The 21,730-nt window shown below is 40.6% G+C and overlaps 1 protein-coding gene across 1 annotated transcript in view; it reads right to left on the minus strand.

Moving 5' to 3' along the window:
• RTKN2 (rhotekin 2) overlaps positions 1 to 12,915 on the minus strand; it is a 32,967-nt gene extending 20,052 nt beyond the window's left edge. The window contains exons 1-5 of the mRNA XM_086616733.1: positions 12,874 to 12,915; positions 8,629 to 8,828; positions 6,027 to 6,085; positions 1,544 to 1,597; positions 500 to 617 (exon numbers count right to left, since the gene is read on the minus strand). Of these exons, the coding sequence (XP_086472859.1) occupies positions 500 to 617; positions 1,544 to 1,597; positions 6,027 to 6,085; positions 8,629 to 8,828; positions 12,874 to 12,915 (473 nt within the window). The remainder of the gene's footprint in view (positions 1 to 499; positions 618 to 1,543; positions 1,598 to 6,026; positions 6,086 to 8,628; positions 8,829 to 12,873) is intronic.
• Positions 12,916 to 21,730: the final 8,815 nt, after the last annotated feature.

Below are 21,730 nucleotides of genomic sequence, written 5' to 3' on the forward strand. Positions count from 1 at the left end.
ACTGTGGCTGTGGCACATGCTCATATATGCATAATAGAACATAAGGTGTGGAAAAGAAGGTCTGATTTTAAGAGAACTGTGGCTTAGGGGAATATCAAAAGAGACTGTAGCCTGCTGTACAGAATGGTACTTAAAACACTGGATGCAATGTTCATGCCTATACTTTTATAATGCTTTCAGGTTTTAGTATTAATTTAATTCTGCCTTTGACGTACAAGTTTGTTTATCTCTTTCAATAAATAAAAATGTTTCAGCATGGCAAAAAAGAAAAGAAGTACAGTTTAAGTAGCACATCTACAACCAGCATCATTAAGTACACAAAACCCAACCTTCCAGAGGTGGGAATCCACCATCCACTAAAATTAACAGGACCTCTACTGTTTCCTTTGCCCACAGAAAAACTTAGAGGACTTCAGCCCATCTTATTCATAATCATATTCAGTTTCAAAAGAAAACGGCAATATTTGTACTTCATTCAATACAAACAAATTATACTTACAATATGGTTACATTTTCAAAACAGATATCTGTTATTGCTTTATCCACAATAGCCACCTCTGTATCAAAAACCTCAGCTCCCATTCTGAACAAACAGAAAACTGCATAGCGCTGTGATTCTGCAGAGAGCCAAAGAAATGTTTTATTAGCCATATTACACATCACAATACTAAATGCTTCCAGTAAACAAAAGTAGAAGAAATGGTAATTCAGACCTCTAAGGAATTGCCCTCAAATTCTTCCCACCATAAATTTCGTATCACAGGATTTTATGATAATTGAACTATCAAAGCTGCTGTATAGTTAGAACGACATTCACAGAGGGAAAAATGGCTGCCTCTGCTCAACTTTTTTATCTTCTTGTAATCAAGGGGAGTTCGTGCTGGCAACTTCCAAAATGTTAGTGAAAATACAATTTTGTTTAATAAAATCGATTTTAAGAAAAAAACTCCAAACATTTGATCCAAAGCCTGTATCATTTTCTGAATGTACTATATAGGATTAGACTATTTTGCCACGCTTAGCCCCTCTGACCCTATTGAAAATCAAAGTGAAATCAACGCCAGGTGACAGCTGGAACAGATTTAGGGTTAATCTCCATGACACGGCAAAACGCATGTACTTGAAGACTATCCAATAATCCACTCAACACCAACAGACAACTTCCATTTAAATTTCTCACTGGAAACAGCCTCCACTATACTCTCTGAAGCGTAGACAAGACATAGAACAACATGTTTAATCAGAATTTTCTCAGCTATCCATCTAATAACACCACTTCTCTGTTGCTTCCTTTGGAATTTCTCCTCAAGACGACTTTTTAGAGACTAGGGTTTAAAAATAGAGAACCACAGGACTTTGAAGTAACTCAACTTGCTACAGTCAACAACTTCAAGTTAGGAGTAACTACGCAAGAAACACAGTAAAACATGGACCTACTGAAAGGTCAGAAAAGGGATTGAAATGAGTATGGACCTCCCCATCCAGTTTAAATTTACAGGCGTAAGCAATTGCTTATCACAGTAGTTCATTACATCTTACATACTTTCTTTATTGTTGAAGTGATCAGAGCCTTTCCACATTAATGGTATCCGAATACCTAAAGGGAAAAAAAAAAAAAAGGTAGGGAAATTAAGGTATAGTCAATACTGTAGATCTGTGATCAAAATAAATTACAAAAAGTTTCTTCTTTCTTTTCCTGGTGTTCCGGAGATAACAGGACCTTCTACCCAAAGAACAGCATAACTATTTCAATTCTATTATTCATGTCAAAAGAAAATTCACCAATTAGTTCAATTTGAAGTTTCATTTTCTATTAAAAATTATGCTAGGATAAAGAATATTTTACATCTCATTTGAAAGTACCTGAAATACCATTTCAGAGTGGCTGTGCAACATAGTTCTGAGAGGTATTCTCAGAACTCAGAGGTTCTGATCCTGTTATTACGCACAGATGTAAACTGAAACTCTGCTTGCCTTGTGCTGTAAACCACTCACCCAACTGCAAGAAAAAAAACTTCCTGTTTTAATGGAAAGACTGGGATACTTATACTGCAAACACTTAGGTCTTGTTTTGCTAACCACAGAGAAAATATCACTTGTAATCATATTCCCAGTTAGAATTGTCTTAGTTTAGACAATTTAGAAAACAGTTTAGAAATCTTTTTTTTTTATAACTCAGAAATAGCCTCCTACATCAGAACCATAGCAGAGAAGCAATTACAGAACCCTTCTTTTAAGTTACGCCTGTCATTTTAATATTAGGAAAGTATTTTCTTCAACAAATTATCTACTCAATCCAACACAGTAATGACTGATGTTTTCCTCCAGTTTCAAGGACTCATGTTCATACATAACGTTTCTTATTGGTCCCTTGTTAAAAGACAAATGCAGTGGGGGCTTTATAAATCCAAAGTTGGTTTCTTAAGTACAAGACAGTGTTGTTTAAAAGTATATGCAATATATTAAGTGACACACGATGGCAGCAGTGAACAGCACTAGCTCAATTGTCTTTTGATAAAAATCTTCAATACTGTTATAAAGGAGCATTGCTGACCCCAATGTCGGTCTTCACATGAGGCTGATGGAAACATCCACATATAGCATGCTAAGATGCAAATCAGTAGAGGTATTTAGGCAACAGATTTTCATGTATTCCTACAGGGGTTTACCCACAAAACTTCTTGTTGATTTAAGTGAAACTGCATACAGTCACTCTGTTTCCTAAGTTATATTAAACGAAAAAGTTAAATTTAAGTTAATTTTGATTATATTACAGGATATTTTATTATACATGCTATTTCAGTCTTACAACTTGCAAATTCATCTGGTTTTAAGTGTTCATGAAAACTAATGAATTTTCAACAGTGAACTGCTAGTATACAGCTTTAGACTGCCACAACTTCCTAAAAATCAATATGTCACCACGTTCTGAAACTGCCTTTTACTTCTAAAGATGCGATTGCATAGTAAGCATTTATAAAAATAGATTTTTAAAACAAGGAAACAGAGGTAGTTTCATTAAAACAGTTACAGAAGTCTCTCTCAAACTTTAAATATATATACATACAAATATTTCTCTGTCAGAGACAAAGCACAGAATGTTTTCTTTCTAAAAGCCAAAGCTCTTAAATTTACATAAATATGTGAAAATAGTTAAAATGAAAGCCTTTTTACAACTTTAATCATAGTGAACTCTGCATGACAATTTTAATGCACTCAATAGTTCTTCTTAACAATTGGAGTACTAGATTAAAGATTACTTCTGTATGCCACTTTCAATATCATGCTAGCTGAAAAATTTACACCTTAGTCAGAAAATCATCAAGACATAGATAGTCAATCGCTAGAACAAGTTTAACATGATACTTGTAAATCAGTTTTCAATTCATTCTTGGATTGAAAGAGCAGCCATTTATCAAAAACACAGATCAATTTTCACACACCTTAATTTCAGTTACCATTAGCTGTAAATCCGTGTGGATTTAAATTGGCTACATTCAAGCACTACAATTAATCAGATTTAAAGCCAATGATTCCTTTCAAAAATTACTTTAAATAAATCATGATCATGCTTTTTGATCAACATTTAATGTATTGTCTTCTGACAAAATAACTGATAGGTAAGACAACATAAATTACGTAATTTATTCACACACATGGGGGATAAATAAGGACAAATAGCAGTGTGAAAATCTGTGGATTAAGGAATGCACTCCCCGCACAGTATCTGACATACAATTGCTTTCTGTAGGAGTACATTCCTCAGTACTCCTGCATAGCTGTTCCTGAACTTTTGGTGTTGGCCGCATGATCACACTTTTTTTTGGTAACAGTCTAAGTTTCTGGCATGTACTAACCATAAGATATGCTAATATATTTATAAGTGGATGGATCACTTCCCCCTAAAAAATCCATTCTATATCTTCAATTCTTAAATTACATGCCCTGTCATATTACCTGGGCTACCTACCACTCACTCCTCATTTCCAACCTCTCCCAGACAATTCAGTCATGACATCTCCTGATTCACGCTGCTTGTATTTGCAACTGCATTCTCAACAAGGCAGACACAGGCACACGCACGTGTGCCTTCCAAACATGCAGGGCAACTACAGTTGCAAATCCACTGAAGGTCAGCATACGAGAGAAGAATGCTCAATTTTCTACCCAAGGATTGGGAAAGACAGGGAAAGAATAACAAGACATTACAGATGCGAACACACTGCAGCTGTGGAAGCAGACAGGACTTGATTTGGCATGTTACGTGGACACAGGGTAACGAGTCAGAGGATAATGAAAGGAGGAACCAGGGAGACATTTATTGTCATCCCAGGATCTGCCAATCATGTATCTTGCCCAAGAGGCTCCTGCCTTTGCCAAGCACAAACAAGCCTGTCCCGACAACTGCTTCTCAGGCACCCCAGTTCTCTGCTTCTCAGGCACGCACAGTGGAAAATAAGGAGTTAACAACAGATGATCCATACAAGGCATAAATCTCTCAGCAGAGGCCAAGAAGAACCATTAGGCTTTCCTGCTGTAAACTGGACCTGGTCAGGTTTCCCGACACGAGTACCTGAAGAGGGGTGAGGCATGGCAGTGTCCCAACTCACAGAACTGAGTTCATACAGAGTTAGTTGATGCCTCTTCCTCTTCTCCTCAATCTATGCCATACTTCTGAGGATCAGAAACTCTAGTTTGAGGATCAGAAACTCCAGTTTGAGAACCACTGTTACTTCTTCCCATAAGTAAATACCCCATAATATTTGACACTGTTTCCAAAAACATCACTGCAGTACATTGGATTAAATTCTTCCTAGATGCAGACTTCTACAGCTCCTTTTTTAGAAAGCCAAAGTTTACTCCATGTAAGTAGGTATGCACCAATGTCTTAGAGTAACTAGGGAGAAAAAAGTATTATTAATTGTATAGTAACAGGACAGAATCATTAACAGATTGCACATAATAGTAAGTGGTGTATTTCACCCTTCCAGTCTCTTGTCCTATTAAAAGAAACTAGCTAGATGTTTCGTGTCCTAAACAAATTTTTCATACTAAAAATAGAGTCCTTACACAATTTTGATGTTCTAAAGATAAAAAGGCGTATTCTACGATCCTAAAGTCTTCACTGCCAATAACTATAAATCCGAAGAAAGGTGCAACCACAGCACAGACAGACAAACAGATGCTTTCATCCAAATACCATAAGGGGGAAAGACACATTCTGCAAACAGCTGTGCTGGCAGAAAACGTTATTGAAGCATGTGCTCATCACTCTTCTTCGACTAGTAGTTACCTTTCTCAAAGATATGTCAAAACATGCAGAATTAACTTTAACGCTGTAAGTAGTAAACCCTTCTACACTATTTTATTTTTAATGAAGCAGGTCAGGGAGCACAAACAGATCTGTTAGCAAAGCTAGCAGAACAGCCACAACGAACAACCAGAGGCATGCTGAACGTAGTAACATCCACTATTGGCACAGACAAACAAAATGATAAATTCATAGTGCTGAAGTCTGAGAACAGGCTAAGAAACAGCATACCAGTCTACTGGAAATCAGTGTTAAATATTCTTGTTACTAGTTTATGTGGAAGCCATACCACTATACCTGTACCGTAGTAATGTACTCTGCATTAACTAAACAATATTTGCATACTAGTTACAATTCTGCCCTCGATTTGTTAGACACACCCTCTATGATCACATTAAAGTTTGTCTTTGTGGGGAGGAAAAAAACATTACCAGTACATTTGCACTTATTTAGCTTTGAAATGCATACACTGTTTAGTGACAGACAGAAAAAATATTACCCGCTGTGAAAGCCCCTGAAAGTAATAAGGAAAAAATAGGTAGGATCTTCAAAAGCACATGTATGACTTAAAAGCATAAATCCTCTTGAAGCACAAGAGGATTTATGCCCCTGAACCACATACACATTTTTAAAAATACCATCTTGTTTGTATAATTTGTATTACAAGTTACTGCCCAGCCAATTAGCTCCTACAATTGACTACCCAGCCACTTACCTGATAGAGCAACCTTTGCTCTGCACGCCACCCGGTCTTTTGTTCCATTTCCTGAAGATCTGTAAAAAAGAAGAAAAGAAAACGAGGTTTGAGATCTGTGCATTTAGACTTCTAAAAGTCAACACTTGATACATTAAAAAGTATCAGGCTTTCATATCATAGCTCATTTCAAATGCTTTTGTTTAAAGTTGAATTTGGTATCTCTGGTTTAAGATATGAGTCATTAGATTCTCGAGGATAATCTGGAAGGAAGGTACACCATCAGTTTTCTTAATTCCCTAGAAGATTTTACTCCAGAGCTTATTTAACCAGGGTATGAAAAGACTAGTAGATTCATCTCCCTTGTCTTTTCCAGCTCCAACAAAATCAAATACATTATCAACTTTTTTCCCTTCTGTACACATCAATGAACAAGCAACTTAATTTATCAGTTCTATTATTGGTTAGAGAATTGCCACCTCCTCTATTAATAAAGACCAAGTACAAAACGTAGCATTGTTAATATTGTGATGTTACACGCGGGCAGACAGTTTGCTAAGTAGCCAGTGTAGATGGCAAGGCCAACCTGAAATTGAATCAAAACAATCTGTAGACAACGAGTACCAATAGAGTGCTCTCCTTATATCTGCCACCGCTCCTAACTCCTAACCAAGTAAGGTGAAATGAAATTTTCTAGCTGCTACCAACATCCTGCATTCCACAGGCAGATATGGGATCTTCAGAACTCACAGATTACAGACCCACGTAACAAGAAACAGGGACAAAATTCACTTGAATATTATCGCTCAGACATCAGCATCTTACTCAGATTAAGCTTTAAGCAAATTCCGGGCTTGAGCAAATACTGAAAAAAGAACTGCAAATGCACTATCATCTCTCAAAGATACCCTCTAAATGGTAGAGAAATACCTCTACAGCGTGCATTTCTTCGAATGATCTCCACTGATAATTCAAAGGACCCCCTAAGACAGAACTCTAAGCAATGCATGACAGACACAAATTAAGTAAACAATACAGCTAACTAGGATTGTGAGAAAACAACACAGGTGTTCAGACACATCTCCAAGTATCTCTGCCCTGTTCTGACCATGTGCCATCACCATTCTGTGGTCACTGACATCAAAGACCAGGAGTTGAGAACATCAGCATATAAACATACCTGCTATTATTCCATTGTTAAAAATATAAATAAAAGATGAATCACTAAGGTCTTCATCTTAATAGGAAAAAGCAACACAACTGCAATAATTACAGAATACCACAAGTTGTAAGTTCCAGCTTTCAAGATCAGTTTTCATGATAATAGTTAATGTAGTCAGAAAATGCAATTCTTTCCTTCAATAAATTTCTCCTATAAGACCACATTTCTAAAAGCAAAAAGTAGCAGGACAGTTCCTATAGATACAATTAGCTGGAGCTAAGCATGTAAGCATCTTCCAGTACCTCAAGGGGGCCTACAGGAAAGATGGGGAGAGGCTGTTCAGGAGGGCCTGTTGTGATAGGACAAGGGGTAATGGTTTTAAAATAGAGGGAGGTAGATTCAGGTTGGATATTAGGAAAAAATTTTTTACCATGAGAGTTGTAGAACACTGGAACAGGTTGCCCAGAGAGGTGGTGGATGCTCCATCCCTGGAGACGTTCAAGGCCAGGTTGGATGAGGCCCTGAGCAACCTGATCTAGTTGGAGATATCCCTGTTTCTTGCAGGGGGGTTGGACTAGATGACCTTTGAAGGTCCCTTCCAGCCCTAACCATTCTATGATTCTATGATTCTATGTACTCGAAGAGTTTCTATGCTAAATTGTAATGAAATATTACATTGAAGTAAAATCGGAAAGCAATGCTGTCTCTGCACCACGATTCTCAACATCGCACTCAAACATATTCCATTAGGCAAATAATTATAACATTATTCAAATAAACCACGTATACTTCAGCTCATTCAAGAGTTATAACGTGAGAATATTTTCAACTAAACTGATTTTTCTTCATATATATTGTATTTTTGTTACTACTTTGCTGTAGTTTACAAAAGTGGCCAGCAGAGGGTATCACCTAACCATGATGATTCCATCATTAAAGGGGCCTTAATAACAATAGGAAGAACGAAAAGTAGAAATAGGTTATTCTGACTTGGATACTTTTGTTTTGCTCCTTCAGACTTGGTTAGGGGCATTTGGTATGCTACAGGTAATCAAGAAAATATGTCTATTATGTTACCTGATATTCGGATGCTGAATTCTAGTTTAATGTCGATAACAGTATCTACACAGAAAAATGCAACTCGTATTTAATTTCTTAAAGTAAAAAGACAATACTGGAATGGTCTTATAAAGTAATGTTTCAAGCAGCAGTAACATATGTTTGTATGGAACAAGACAGAAGGAAGGCCAGGTTAGATGAGGCTTTGGGCAACCTGGTGTAGTGGAGGATTTCTCTGCCCATGGCAGGGGGGTTGGAACTAGATGATCTTTAAGGTCCCTTCCAAGCCGAACCATTCTATGATTCTATGATTCTAAGGGTTTAAATTCACTTTGCTAGACAGCCTGCTAAGAATTCACGTAAGCAAAAGCCTGCTTCGTAACACCGTGAGCTGTTACTCACCGTTCTTCGGCTCTACACGAGACTAGCTCTTCTTTTTGGTTCTGTAGCTCTGTCCTGTATGCAAGTATACGAGCATTGCAAACCATCAGGTTTTTAACCGCTTGCAAGAGTTGGTCTTTTTGTGTGCTCACTGCAAGTAGCTTACAGATGCCTTCCCGCATGCGGATTTCAAAGTCAATCTTCTCTTGGATGCTGCATTCCTAGATATGAAAAAAAAACCAAAGGACTAAACACAAATCCAACTAACAATATCATGAATTTTTAACAAGCTCTATTTTGTCACAGTTGGGATAGAAAACCCTAGGTTTTAATTACATGCAGCCATTAACAATGGTCACTAAACGTAAAATCATGGTTCTCTCTTCAGGAACAAGAGTGAAACACAGGATGCAACAGATTCACTATACATTCAAATTCCAAATCAGGTAGTAACATTAACTCACAGTAGCATCTAAAAGTTACTAAAAACATAGGTGCCTCAATGTGTCATTCATAGGATGGTCCCTTCATATGGTTATTGAGAGGCCTAACTGAATAAAGCTTATAAATTAACGTTCTACTTTTTACAGTCATCCCTACTAAAATAAACTTTAAACTCAGGAAAATATCTGAAATATTTTAAACCTGAAATTAGTTCTTGTTACCTCGTTGGCCATCTTGGGAAGGGTTAAAAAATGTGTTTTTTTCACTTCTGGTTGATATAAAATTCAGATAACATCAGAAGCGAAGAAGGAAAATATCCCAATACTTGACTGTTTCAGGCCATGCACTGAAAGTCAGACAGCTGTGGTAGCTTCAACACTACTCAAGGACCATGCCTTGTACATGCCATGCACAGCCATGCACACTTTTCATTCAAAAGTATGAAATAAGATAGACTTGCCTGACAAACCACTAGAATTCTGCATCATTGTGTTTTTGAAGGAGTGGAGTTTTTTTAAGGTATTATAAAAAACTTCTGGGAAGTCAACTTTTTCCTATCTACTTTCAGAGAAAACAAACATTTATAGTGTGCATTAGTCCTCACTTGCGACTTCAAAAAGGCCAATCCACACCAAGCCAGCAGATCACTAAGGTGAAGGATCACAGGTAGTTTGCTCTCTCCCAAAGGTGTGCTGGATGCCACTGATGACTCTGATAAACATTTCCTTGTTATGTGGCCATCCCCAGCCAAACCAAATATTTCTCACACATAAAAAACAGAGTGTTGTCACTGTATTGCAGGGTTGTGTTGGAAATACATTGCAAGTAAGTGATGAGTGAAGCTTTTTCAACGCTGAGCAAGAGCATCCCAAGTACCTCTGGAATTAAAAGCATTGTGTCAGTTTTCAGTTTTGTAGCACATCTGAACTCAAAACAAGTGCTTTGGGGATGGATCTATAAGCTGCTGACTGAAACTCATGGTACAATAATTGAAATTTACAAGTTCAGTATTTCAGCTGCTAGAAAAGTACCGGCAACTGCCCTCCCTCGAGCCTTTGATCAGGATATAAATAAGAGGGAGCTAATTTTCCCACAACTCAAGTACCTGAGACACCCAGAACCCATGAAAGGGGTAATGCAGATGATTTTTTTCTTTACTTGGAACTCACTCTGTCATCAGCTGCCTTTGACATGAGGAAGTGACCCTTTATAGCAGTTGTAAGAGGCAGGTGGAAGCTCACTATATAGTCACCATCTATTCCCTCCGAACTTCACAGGAGTGGGTTTTATTGGTTTTTAAGACATGATGCTGTAATATAAAGATAAATAATGTTTCAGCTGCTCACAGAGCGTTTTTCCTTCTAAACCACCCCCTTTGTTACCCTAAAGTAGCTAAGTCCATAAGCCACACTCAGTACCAGCACAGCACCACGCTCAAGCTGTAATACTCTACTACATGGCATCTTACACAGAGCTGATTCCCAGCCCCCTCCAAACACTATTATAAAAACCCAGAGGCTCTCAGATCCCTTCAGCAGTATAAGCCTCTTGTTCCATTTCTCACCTCTTCTGTTACAGACAGCAACTTCATTTGTGTTAAAACGGGACCTAGAGCCATACAGAAGCTTCTTCTGTCCTACATCAAGAGCCAGCAAGTCGCTAAGCCCACGGACACTGACATAGTTTCTCATTTTCCTCATATAAAGGAGGTGAGCTCCCCCACAAGACGATCAAGATGCCAGGTTTGTGTAATCAGGCAAAGCAGGACAAACACATGTTCTGCTGAATTTGTCAGTGTTTAAGACAGTTAAGTCACATGGTAAGAACACGGATTATGACTAGACATCACCATGAAGGAGGATACTAATAAAGTACAGAAGACTCTCCGGAAACTAAGAACTCTCAATCTGAGACCCCATGAGAAATGTCTGGGACACGCACAGGTTACCATGACATCAGTCCTCTGGCACCAGTGGGTTGTTTGGTGGCGAATAGCTCCCAAAGCTCACACCAGAGATGTTTTCCGTAGAAGTTTAGCTGGTATTCTCTACAGGCCAGATACAAAGGCCTGGGACTCAGTATTGGCACCAACAGATTACTCCAGTTTCTCCCTCACGGATTCGTTATCCATATTTTCAACCCCAAGCAGTGCACCAACACCTCCACATGCCCAGGACCTGCTTCTCTATCCATGCTTTTTCTCAGCTCTCATCCCAGAAAGAAAGAAGCAAATAGCTTTCATCAATCTTCTTTCATTCTGAGTCAAATTTTACCTGGCGATGAAAAGCTAAGCAAGGCCCACAGCTGCCCCTAAGAAATAATTACTCATTCTTTGAGCCTAAACTAATACATCAGCTGCTACAAAGCTGAATTTCATCTCACAAGAGTGAAATAGTACCTCCTCCAAACATTTCCCAGGGTAACAGGCCTCTGTGCTGACGCAGCACAGACTGCAGCTCCTCTCCAGGTCTATCACCTGGTACAGAACTGTGGTGAGCAAATATGCTCTCCTAGTTTGGAGCATCTGCGTGCATCAGCACTGCAACTTTCGGAACTAGACAAAGAATTTAGTCCATGCTCCATCTCAGTCAGGATCACACAAATTATTCTGGCCCAGCATTAAATGGTTGTTGGGCCACAGCCTGAATAACTGCACCATATAAATCTCATCTGAAGGAGTTACTTAGCAGCCCGATTCAGAATATATGAAGTTCTTCTTGTCTACCAACAAAAACTGGTCAGCTTTTTCTTTTTTTTCAGTTCCTTCTAAAATTACGAGCACACCATCTGGACTTGGAGGAATGACACAGCACTGTTTTGCCATATGTTGTCTACTAATGCACCGTTTCCCTTGCGGTCTCCATCCTTCCCCTACCAGTGGCAGCATACGCCAGCCAAGATTACTAACAGCTGCTGAGATTTTCAGCCCCACACTCAGCAACTGCCTAAGCAACACTCTCAGTCTTTGTATTCCCTACCTAAGTATACCTAGAATATACAAAATTTTAAAGGATTTCTAGTTTTACATAGGTGACGGAGTCACCTGTGTAAAAAAAAAAAAAAAAAAACCAACAACGCTAGAAAAACGACATGGATACTGCTGAAGGCAGGACAACCTGAGATTTTATTTTATTGATATCTTAAATACAGGCTTTCAGAATCTTTTCCAAGGCACACTTTTGATTTATTACTACAGAGGCTTAAATGTAAACCCTATTGATCTACTATATCTATTTAAAATAAGCAAGTAGTCAGCAAGTATTCTTCCAAAACAGAGGCTGTGAAGTCAAGCCTAGCTTGGGCGCTTTTCTAGCTGGACACAGGAATGAGTATTTGTTGTGACTGACAGCAATAGCTTTACAGACACAGCTGAGTTCAACTAATTCAGATTTTTAAGTGATTCGAGGTTTAAAAGGAAAAAACCCAAACTCATTAATAGGAAAATCAATGGCTAAAACATTGAAGAGCTGGAAAGGATCAGCTCCGAGATCCGCAGCCCTGCGGAGGGCGAGCAGGGAGCTCAGCCCACCGAAGCAGCGTCACCTCGGCGGCTGCCCCGGCCCCCGCACACCTCCGCCGGAGGGCGGCTGGACCCGGCCCGGCCCGGTCACGCAAAGCAGGCGGCCGCAGGTGCCGTTCCCCGTCTCCCCAGGCAGCCCGCGGCCGCAGCGGACACGCCGAGCTCGGGGACCCGCCAAGGGCCGCCATCCGCCCGCAGCGGGAGCGGGTGCCGGTCGGCCGGAGCCGTTAACGGGCCACGCCGCGCCGCGGGCAGGGACCTCCCCGCCGCCGCTCCCGCCCCCCCACCCGCCCGCAGCTCACCGACTCCTCACCGCCGGGGCCCGGCACGCACCACCGCCGCATCCTCCTCTTCCTCCTCCTCACCGGCGCCGCCGTTCAAACCTCCCGCCCCCCGCAACGGCCGCCGCGGCCCCGCCCACCGCCCGCCCCTCCGGCGGCGCGGGGCCGTCCGCGCTGTGCGGCGTCCGCGGGCTGCGGCGGGCCGGGGCTGCGCAGCCGGGCGTGACACGGGGCGATAACCACGAACGGGGCCCAGGTCAGCGGTGTGATGGTGCAGCTGCACCTGCAGAAATGCGTCGATCGCGCCGTGTTATTTAGCCGGAGCAGTGCTGAGTGATGAATTTCAAGGCAGTACCTTTCCGGGCCCCCGGTTTCTTTGTTCCTCGTTAATTTACTTTTCTGAGATGGGCCGACGCCACTTCCTTCTGATGAATGTTCTTTAAAGGAGCTGGAAGGGGAGGCTCGGAGCCGCTTCCCTGACGGCTGCTCAGTCCGCAGCCACCGCCGCTCTGAAGCCAGCCGTGAATTTTTAACCACCTTCTTGGTTTTCTGCAGTTCATTTCATGATGCAGCTCTCATACCATGGTACTTAAAAAGCTGTGCCACTAGCCCGTTTTGTGAAAAGTATATTATACTTTTATATATTAAAATAAAAGCACATTAATTATTCGTCGGATTGACTGGAGAGGAATGGGAGCCACCTCCCTCTCCTGCTGCCAGTTTTGCAGCTCTAGTTGTCTTCAGCAGATGCAACAAATGAGCCAAAATAGTGTCTCCCATCCGTCCCTCGTCCCCGATTTCTTGGCTTTCCTCTCTGGATTCCACCTCGGCGTGTGGTGGTCACAAGCACAGATCCTCATTGCTTCACACATGGTTGTCAACATTTGAGAGAAGTAAAATGTGCTGGAACGAGTGAGATACACAGTGTTGCTAACAGCTTTCTACAGAAGACAGAAGTCTCCTGGCTAACATATGCTTATTTAAAAGATAAGAAAATGCACTTAGAAGGGAAAATTCGAAAAGCCCCATAGCTTCTTCAGGATTTCACATAGGTGCTCGGCAGCTGTTTGCCTCCTGACATTTACAACCAGGACACAAACACAGGGGGCTAGCCTTCAAGGAAAATCGTGACCTTCCAGACTTAAGGTATTTATTCCTTGGTGGAAGGCAGAGAACAGGGAGCTCTGCTTCCCTCCAAAGTGTTTGAGTCTCACCTCGAGGCAGAGATGGCAGCGGCAGCTGTTCAGCGGTTCCTGTCTCCATCATGGGCCACGTTCCTGAGGGTAAGGAGGCATTCAGATATTCATGAAATAGCTTCATACCATCCTGAAGTCTTCTGTGTACCACTGGCAAGATGCGTGCCACAAGTGGGAAGCCCTACCCTAGGTGATATATTTATAGACACTATGTTTTTTTCCTTTTTTTACATACTCCCCCTTGTTCTTTAGCTACTGTGAGTTTCACAAAAGAAGTCTTTCTGCACTACATTCAGTGGAGAAATCCCATCAGGGAGCCAAAAGACTTTCGCTTAATCAAGGTACAACCTGTAAAAGCTGCATATGGACAGCCAAGATATCTAAGAGTGGGTTTAAGGGAGATTGAAAGGAAAGTCTCCATGTAATTCTGGTGCTTCATGCTTCCAAACGGGAGCCTCACATTCCCGTCTCAGCTACAGAGTTCAGGATTTCAGACACATCAAGAGAGACCCATCAAAAGAGGGGAGAACATGAGATGTCATATCAGAGTGCCCTTTTGCTCCACAGCAAGGCATATCTCTTAAGGTGTGGTCTGGCCTCTCCTGAATCAGTCAGGGATGGGACTTGAGCCTGAAAAATCTCCAGTAATCTTCTGGCCTCAGAGGAAAACTAGAAACAGGAACATATCATGGAAAGACCAGTCGTGGAATTCAAACTAAACAAGTGAAAAGTCTCAAGTTACCTGAACTGCATTATTGTTGAATCAATGCTTGACCAAAGTGAGAAAGAGTTCCAGTATCAACACGTATCAATGGCTAAAACCCTTCAATGAGTTTTATGTGAACTATGGCAGCAGCTGGAAATTATAGCCTTACCATAAACAAATAAGGAAAGAATCACTGTGATTCTGCCTTACCAAAATTTGTTCATCATCTCACAAGATGGTGTGCTACCACAAAAAAACTAATGCAACTAATGTGTAAAAAGACACACTGAAACACATCCATCCAGCATCCTCCCAAGCAGTTCCAGCACTCCAGGTTAGACTCTAGAGCAAACCCACTGGTTCAAGATTTCCAGAAACACTCCCTGTGAGAATTTCGAGACCAACTGTCTCAGATGTGCATATAAAAGGTTTTGTCAAAAGCCAGGGTGGCTACATGGATGTCATAAAAATCGCTGCAAAAGGATAAGTTATGCCTCAACCTATTTAAGGCAATCAGCATCTCTAAAGCCATTTTGCTGGTGGTGCAGACAGCTTCCAGGAATCTGTGGCAGCTTTCCAAGAATTTTAGATGCTAATTAGCATGGGTTTGCAGTACAGTCTGTTCAGCAAATCCTAGCCTTAATAAGTCCCAAAATGTGACTACTAATAGCATAAAGAGCCTGTGCCTGCAGCCCTTACACGTTCCTACTGACATTGACTTGAATTGGAACCCTTAAGAAACCAGCAGGAGTTAAATGTGTAGGACAGCCTTAATTAACATGAGTAGTATCTTCTCAAGCTCAGTGTGTATCAGCTCTTGAGCTGGTTCAAATGCCCAGTTTTCCACTACATTAGAAAGATGATACTGCAAAATCTGGCTTCTCACACTCGAGCACCTGCTTCTGCTTTGGTCCTCCTTTGCAGTCGGTTCCTAGAGACCTTATGTTTTTTATTTAGAAATTCAAGCTTCATTTGATTTAATTCAGTTTATTTGTCAGATGCTTAGTTGAAAAATGAAACATTTCACCAAACCTTTAGTCTTTTCTCTTAAGGGAATATGAGAGTGAGGCTTTAAATGCCATTTCTGCATGTGTTGTATGAGGTGAGATGTTCTCTGCACACTCCAAGCCTAACTCCAGCTACGCTGTCCTGCTGTGGCAGCACACATACTAACTCGAAATGGAGAAGGCTTTATGCCATCTGTATTATTCTGAGATTTGGGATTCAGCTAGCAACTATTCTGTTCCCTAATTTAAGAGTAATCCCAGCAGACAGCAACAATAAAAAAGGAAGCACTGTAGCCCTGTTTTCTTCTCCAGACAAGCCTCCACTGAAGGGCAAAGAAACCCAAGGCACAACCTACAAAGCAAGGAAAATCCTGCACAGTCTCTGCTGCACTAGTGCAGGGAAGCCAGAAGCAAGTAGGGTGAATTAAATAAGGGATCTATATCCTAACTTTTGAAGTTTCTTAACTGAAACAGTTTTTTCAGGTTAATCCTCACACCATCCTTTTATTTGCCACTCTATTTGCATTGCAAAGCGCTTGGCTTCCTTCTAGTATTAGGGAAGCTGGATAGCAGAGGAAAGATCATTGTCTATCTAAATCACTGTTCTGCTGGAGTGTTACATCAGCATATTATTTTAAATGTTAGGCCCATCATTTTGGTTTAGCAGGTACAAAATGTCTACACCTACTCTTGACAGCACTGCAATATTTTTCTTAATTTCTTAGTTCCCACAGCTTGCTACACCTACTCCTTGAATATCATCAGAGTGTGCCAGTAGAAATCTACTCAATTCCTATTCAGATTTATCCTAAATGGAAATATATGAAGATTTGTACTGGACGCACAGAAAACAATTTACAAGGCTTTTTATAACTGACTTCTACGGATTTAATTCTATACTGAAAAGCAAACTGTTGCCATTGATTGCCACTGATTTTGACTACCATGACATATGACCAGTAGAGATTAGTTAAATGGGCAGAGACTCTGGAATTTATGGTGTTTACCTGAATGCTTACTGAAGCCGTGGCTAAGTTAAAAGGCAAAATTATTAGCCTCGGTAGCTCATTTCTTCATTTCAGCCTGCTGGGGTCAGTTGAAGTCTTTCCATTTGCTTAGCTGGGCAGAAGGTCAACACGTCATCCTACAAAACAAATTAAATATGCGGAACTACCTTACTGTCATGTGCTTCAGTTTTGACTGTATAAGGTGAAAATTAATAATCTGGTCAACAACAGTGAGCTGAAGCCTGACCTTATCAAGAGATAAATTTTTAGGCTCTATTTTACCAAACTGAGCAGCCTGAAGAAGGTATCTTCTCTAATGTAGTCACGGAGTCAGTCAATGAAGACATCATCCTAAAACATGCAGGTGCTTGAATTAGCTAAGATGCATAATCCTTTCTCTTCTCTGATGATTAGACACAGAGGCCAGACTATCTTAGAGTAAACTCTTATTATTTCAGATGTTCTCAGATTAGTTTTACCCTGAGAACTTGCTCATCTTCTGCTCAAGGTTTTTTAATATCCTGCAGTCCTCCTCCAACTGCTTTAGTGGTCCAAATGGCACTGGGGCCACATCTCTGTGCAATGCTTTCCTACATCTGTTCATGGTGTGATGGCACCATCAACAAAGCATTGGTACCACGTGCTTCAATTAACTATTTTGTTGATTGTTGTATATTCCTGTAGGATTTCTAAAAGAAACTGTAAAAGGCTGAAAAAGTGCAAGAATTGTTTTTCCTTTTTCCAGATAAGAGTCCAGAAACTGGTTCTTCCCAGTGCTCCTGATGTCAATCTCATCTTGAAATGCCTCCAGATTAAACGCCTGTTGCCTCTTTAAATTACCATATATAAGACAAATGTGCTGAAAATACATTTTGTAACAGAAATAGAAAGTTACAAAAAATCTATCCCCATGTGAATTTGGAAAACAATTTCTGAGATCAAACTTGAAAACTTTAAAAATCAAATTAAAGACTGCATGACTTTAAAACGCATTTTGATAATCCTCTATGTCTTAAAGTTGCTCATGCTCAAGGCAAGTTACGAAGTGTGGTTAACTGAGGTAGATCAGTCACATGTATTTGAGGCCAATTCACATGTGGTCCCCACCTAAGTACAGGATCAACCCCAGCATAAGTATCCTGTTGGACAAGGATCCTCATAGGTGATTGATACCTTCACTAGAAGCCTTCCTCCAGCTGGGAAGACATTTTATGTGGACACACAGTGTCTAACAAAGCATGAGTTTTGCAGCCTTTCTCTAAGTTTAGAAATGTATACGGTCTCTCTTTACTATGTGTCTTCCTATCTCCACAGCAGCTGAAGGAATGAAATTATCTTTATTTCCTTTCAAGATCAAAGTTGGTTGAAATTGGCTACTTAGATCCATTGCTAATAGTGGCACATTTACACACAGAGAAAAATTATGGTCATACAAAAGTGATACTGCTGTGTAAAACCAAAGAGGCCCTTTCAGCTGCCCAATATTAAAAGAATGCTCAGTATGGAAAGGATTTCTTAGAGGTTCTACACTGTCACTCCCATATCATACCTTTATACCAGGATTTCTCTGTTGGCTATGTGGTCCTGCTTTGACTTCTTGTGCATTTGCTGCAGATGGTGTTTGGTAAATAAAATATCTGTCTGAATAGTTGTATCCAAGTGTTTGCTGGGCAGCCGGCTGGTGAAGACACCATTTTGTCTCACGGGAGAATCTAACTAGGCACTGTATGTTCTGGTTTTAGAGTCAAGTCTGTTACAATTTTTCCTAATTGATCTTGCACTGGCAAGTGAAAAGTCACTGGATGATTTAAATGGATTGCCATTTTGAATTTGAAAGAGAGAGTAAATGCACTGAGAATATCACAAATCTAAAGGTTTTATATGAGAAAATAACAACAGAAAATCACCTTCCTTTTGATAGCCAAAGGATTATCATCCATCACTGGGAGAGCAGATGTAAGCCCACTTCCAATAGCAAACTCCCAGGAAAAAGGAGAAATTCTCCAGTTAGCTCGCAGGACGGGCATCAGATTTGTTGTCTCAAGGTGGATACGATGGATACAAGCTGAGTATTTGCAGATGGTCTCTTTTTTTTCCCCATACGATTTTGAATATCTCTGCAGAACATGATACTTGGCAAACTTCTCTGCCTGAAGTGAGTTTGTAGTCTGGCCTGATTTTTTTTTTTTTCCAAGCACTGGAGCGTAGGCATCTAGGGAGAGAAAAATGGCAGAACAATGTGGTCTTGAGGCTGAACAACATAAGCTGCCCTCTGGGCAGCCACAAGCCTTCAGGTTCCCCCTGCATTGCAGCTTTGCTAAGGAAGTAAATAGTGACTGTCCCTTACAAAGGCACGTTTTGAGGTGGCAGCTGTCGTCCCAAGTAACTGAGGCACAATAGCCCATGTCTGGTCAGACTAGTGAATCAAACACTATTGTTTTGCATTTCACACACTTTTCTGGATTGTTTTGATCCTGTCTCAGGGAGGATATTCAAAGGGGCATGGGTAGGAATCTATAGTTTATTGCAGACTCTCACTTGGCCTCAGGAAATGCTTCTCATCAGTAAGCAATTAGTTTGTCTCAATAGTTTTCCCAGTTACACTTAGGGCTGTAACCATCTATAGCTCTATAGTTCTTCCTGCCTTGTCACAAAGCTATGTTTTTTCTTCAGTTTTCTAAGTCCTGAGTTGGGTACCAGCTGCACAAACAGGCATTTGTCATACGGATCAGGCCAAGAAAGAAAGCGAGTCAAAACAAGAGGATTAAGGCAAATGTTATTTCATGAAAATAACACAGTAAAACCCAAAGAATATCTCATTACTATCAATATACATTTTAAAAGCAACGTAATAACCATTTGTGGTTGGAAATTTCTATCGGTGGTTTTAAGCCTCTGGTCCTTAAGGAAAACCTGGCTTGCAGTTCCATCCTGTTTCTCACAAAAATAGATACTGAAAAACTATTGAGCAATTCATCCACTCAAGTGCTTAAAGAAATACATCCATAGGGATAAAAAGATTTAAATTTTTAGAACTGCCAGTTGATTTTCCATTCTGAGCATCCCTAGTCCCTGTGTCTCCACCAAACTTCCCCCTAAATCCAAACTCTGCTGTGGTTTTCTCCTGCCAGGAGTGACCAGAGGCAAGGCAGTGCCCTTCCCTCTCCCCCTCAGAGTGCAATATGAAATGCACTGTGAAGTAACTTGCCTCCACAAAACCTCAAAAGAGCCATAATGCAACAAAAAGCATTTGCCATGGCACAGACGATTCTGGGACCCCACACAGGGATGTAAGGCTGTTCCTGGGAATAAGCCCAGCGTCAGAGACTACATCTTCTATCCAGGCGATGACTTTTTGCTGAAATCACTGCAGTGTTAGATCAAAATTGTCCATTCACATGTAAGAGAGACTCGAATATCTTTTTTCCTAAAGTAGAAAGATCTATGGAGAGAAACTTGCTGCAAAGGACGCTATGCCCTGTGAACACCCCACAGCCGAGGGGACGGGCAGCAATACCTTCTTCAAGATCACCATGGTTTTACTGCAGGAAGCCAGTCCAGCTATTTTTTCTTGTTATTCCAGTTCCCCTTGAAGTCAAACTACGGGGAGGGGATGACATTGGGCTATACCTGTGTTCTCCTCAGTGAGAGATGGAAACATTTCTTGCTAATGATAGTATTTTTTGCCTAATAAGACGACTCATTTTTACTCACCATTATGAAAAAGCAAGGGGTTGAGTAGCAAATATGAGTAACTACATTTTACCCGAGGTTGGTTTGTCAGAGATTTCTATCATCCTTCTAACTGTTTCATGGCCTGTTAAATGAGCTGAGATAACACTTCATGTCACTGTTAGCATTTTAAATTATAAATAATGGTGACAATAAATAGCATCTCATGTTTTTACAGACCATTTAATCTGGAAGAATAAAAATAACTAGTTCTGCCTGGATGCATGGATGACTTACACACATGCACATATTTACTTGCTTATTTTAAAAACCAATTTGAGTTCTAGGAAGCTATTTCTAGCACTTGATTCTAACTGTGTGTTTGTACAGTGTCATCAAAATATAATCAGGCTGTTTAAAGAAAACCCAACACACAGCAAGTAAATTTTTCGTAACAGGTTCTTTAAGCCATAACACAGATCCAGAAGGGAAGTTATCCAAGTCTGATCTGGGACACAGAGAATCACCTTTTAAAGATAATTCCCAAATACATTTGTGCAAACAGCATTTCTGCACTAAGGCCTGCAATACGCAGTTTCAACCAACAAGTTACAATCTCTGCTTTCTCTTACTCTTTCCCTGTTTGGGAATGTCTTCCCTGACCCCGTCCATCGACAGTCTGCAACACTGAGTCATCCTACTTACATATACAGGCATTAGATTTTTGTGAGGGAAAACGCAAGCAAAAGCTAGTCACTACCTAACACGAAGACCATTTTTTACTTCATTTATTTCATAGTGTAGATACTCTACACTCTACAGTCTCAATTTTTTAAATATACCCCTGCTCTGTCATACAGTCTTTTCCAAACCTGTATCAACTTCCATCTTTAAAACACCGGCCCAGGAGGGAGCTTTGAAAGTCACGAGTGGGTTGTCACTCCTCAGCTGCCCTTTGTGTTGCTCAAAGTCTCTCCCCAAACGTACATCTTCCATGCTTTTAGTGAGGGACATGTTCTTCCACACACATATGTGTGTTGTTACATCTGCCTGCTACACATGCTGCTGCTGCATTGATTTAAACAGGCGATTGGCACCAGTGGGCACTGAAACACCCAGAACTTCGCTGGCAGTTTTCACGCAGGCAGTACACACACTACTAATCTCAACAGATTTTTCTCATCACCACCTCAGTTGCACAAATTTTTAGGCATTCCTTCTAAATTATCTCACTACATGTCATCACTGTGTTGGGGGAGAACAACTACATCTTTGATCATTTTAGGTGTA

Source organism: Tauraco erythrolophus, chromosome 9 (genome assembly GCF_009769465.1).
Source record: "Tauraco erythrolophus isolate bTauEry1 chromosome 9, bTauEry1.pri, whole genome shotgun sequence".
NCBI lineage: Eukaryota > Metazoa > Chordata > Aves > Musophagiformes > Musophagidae > Tauraco > Tauraco erythrolophus.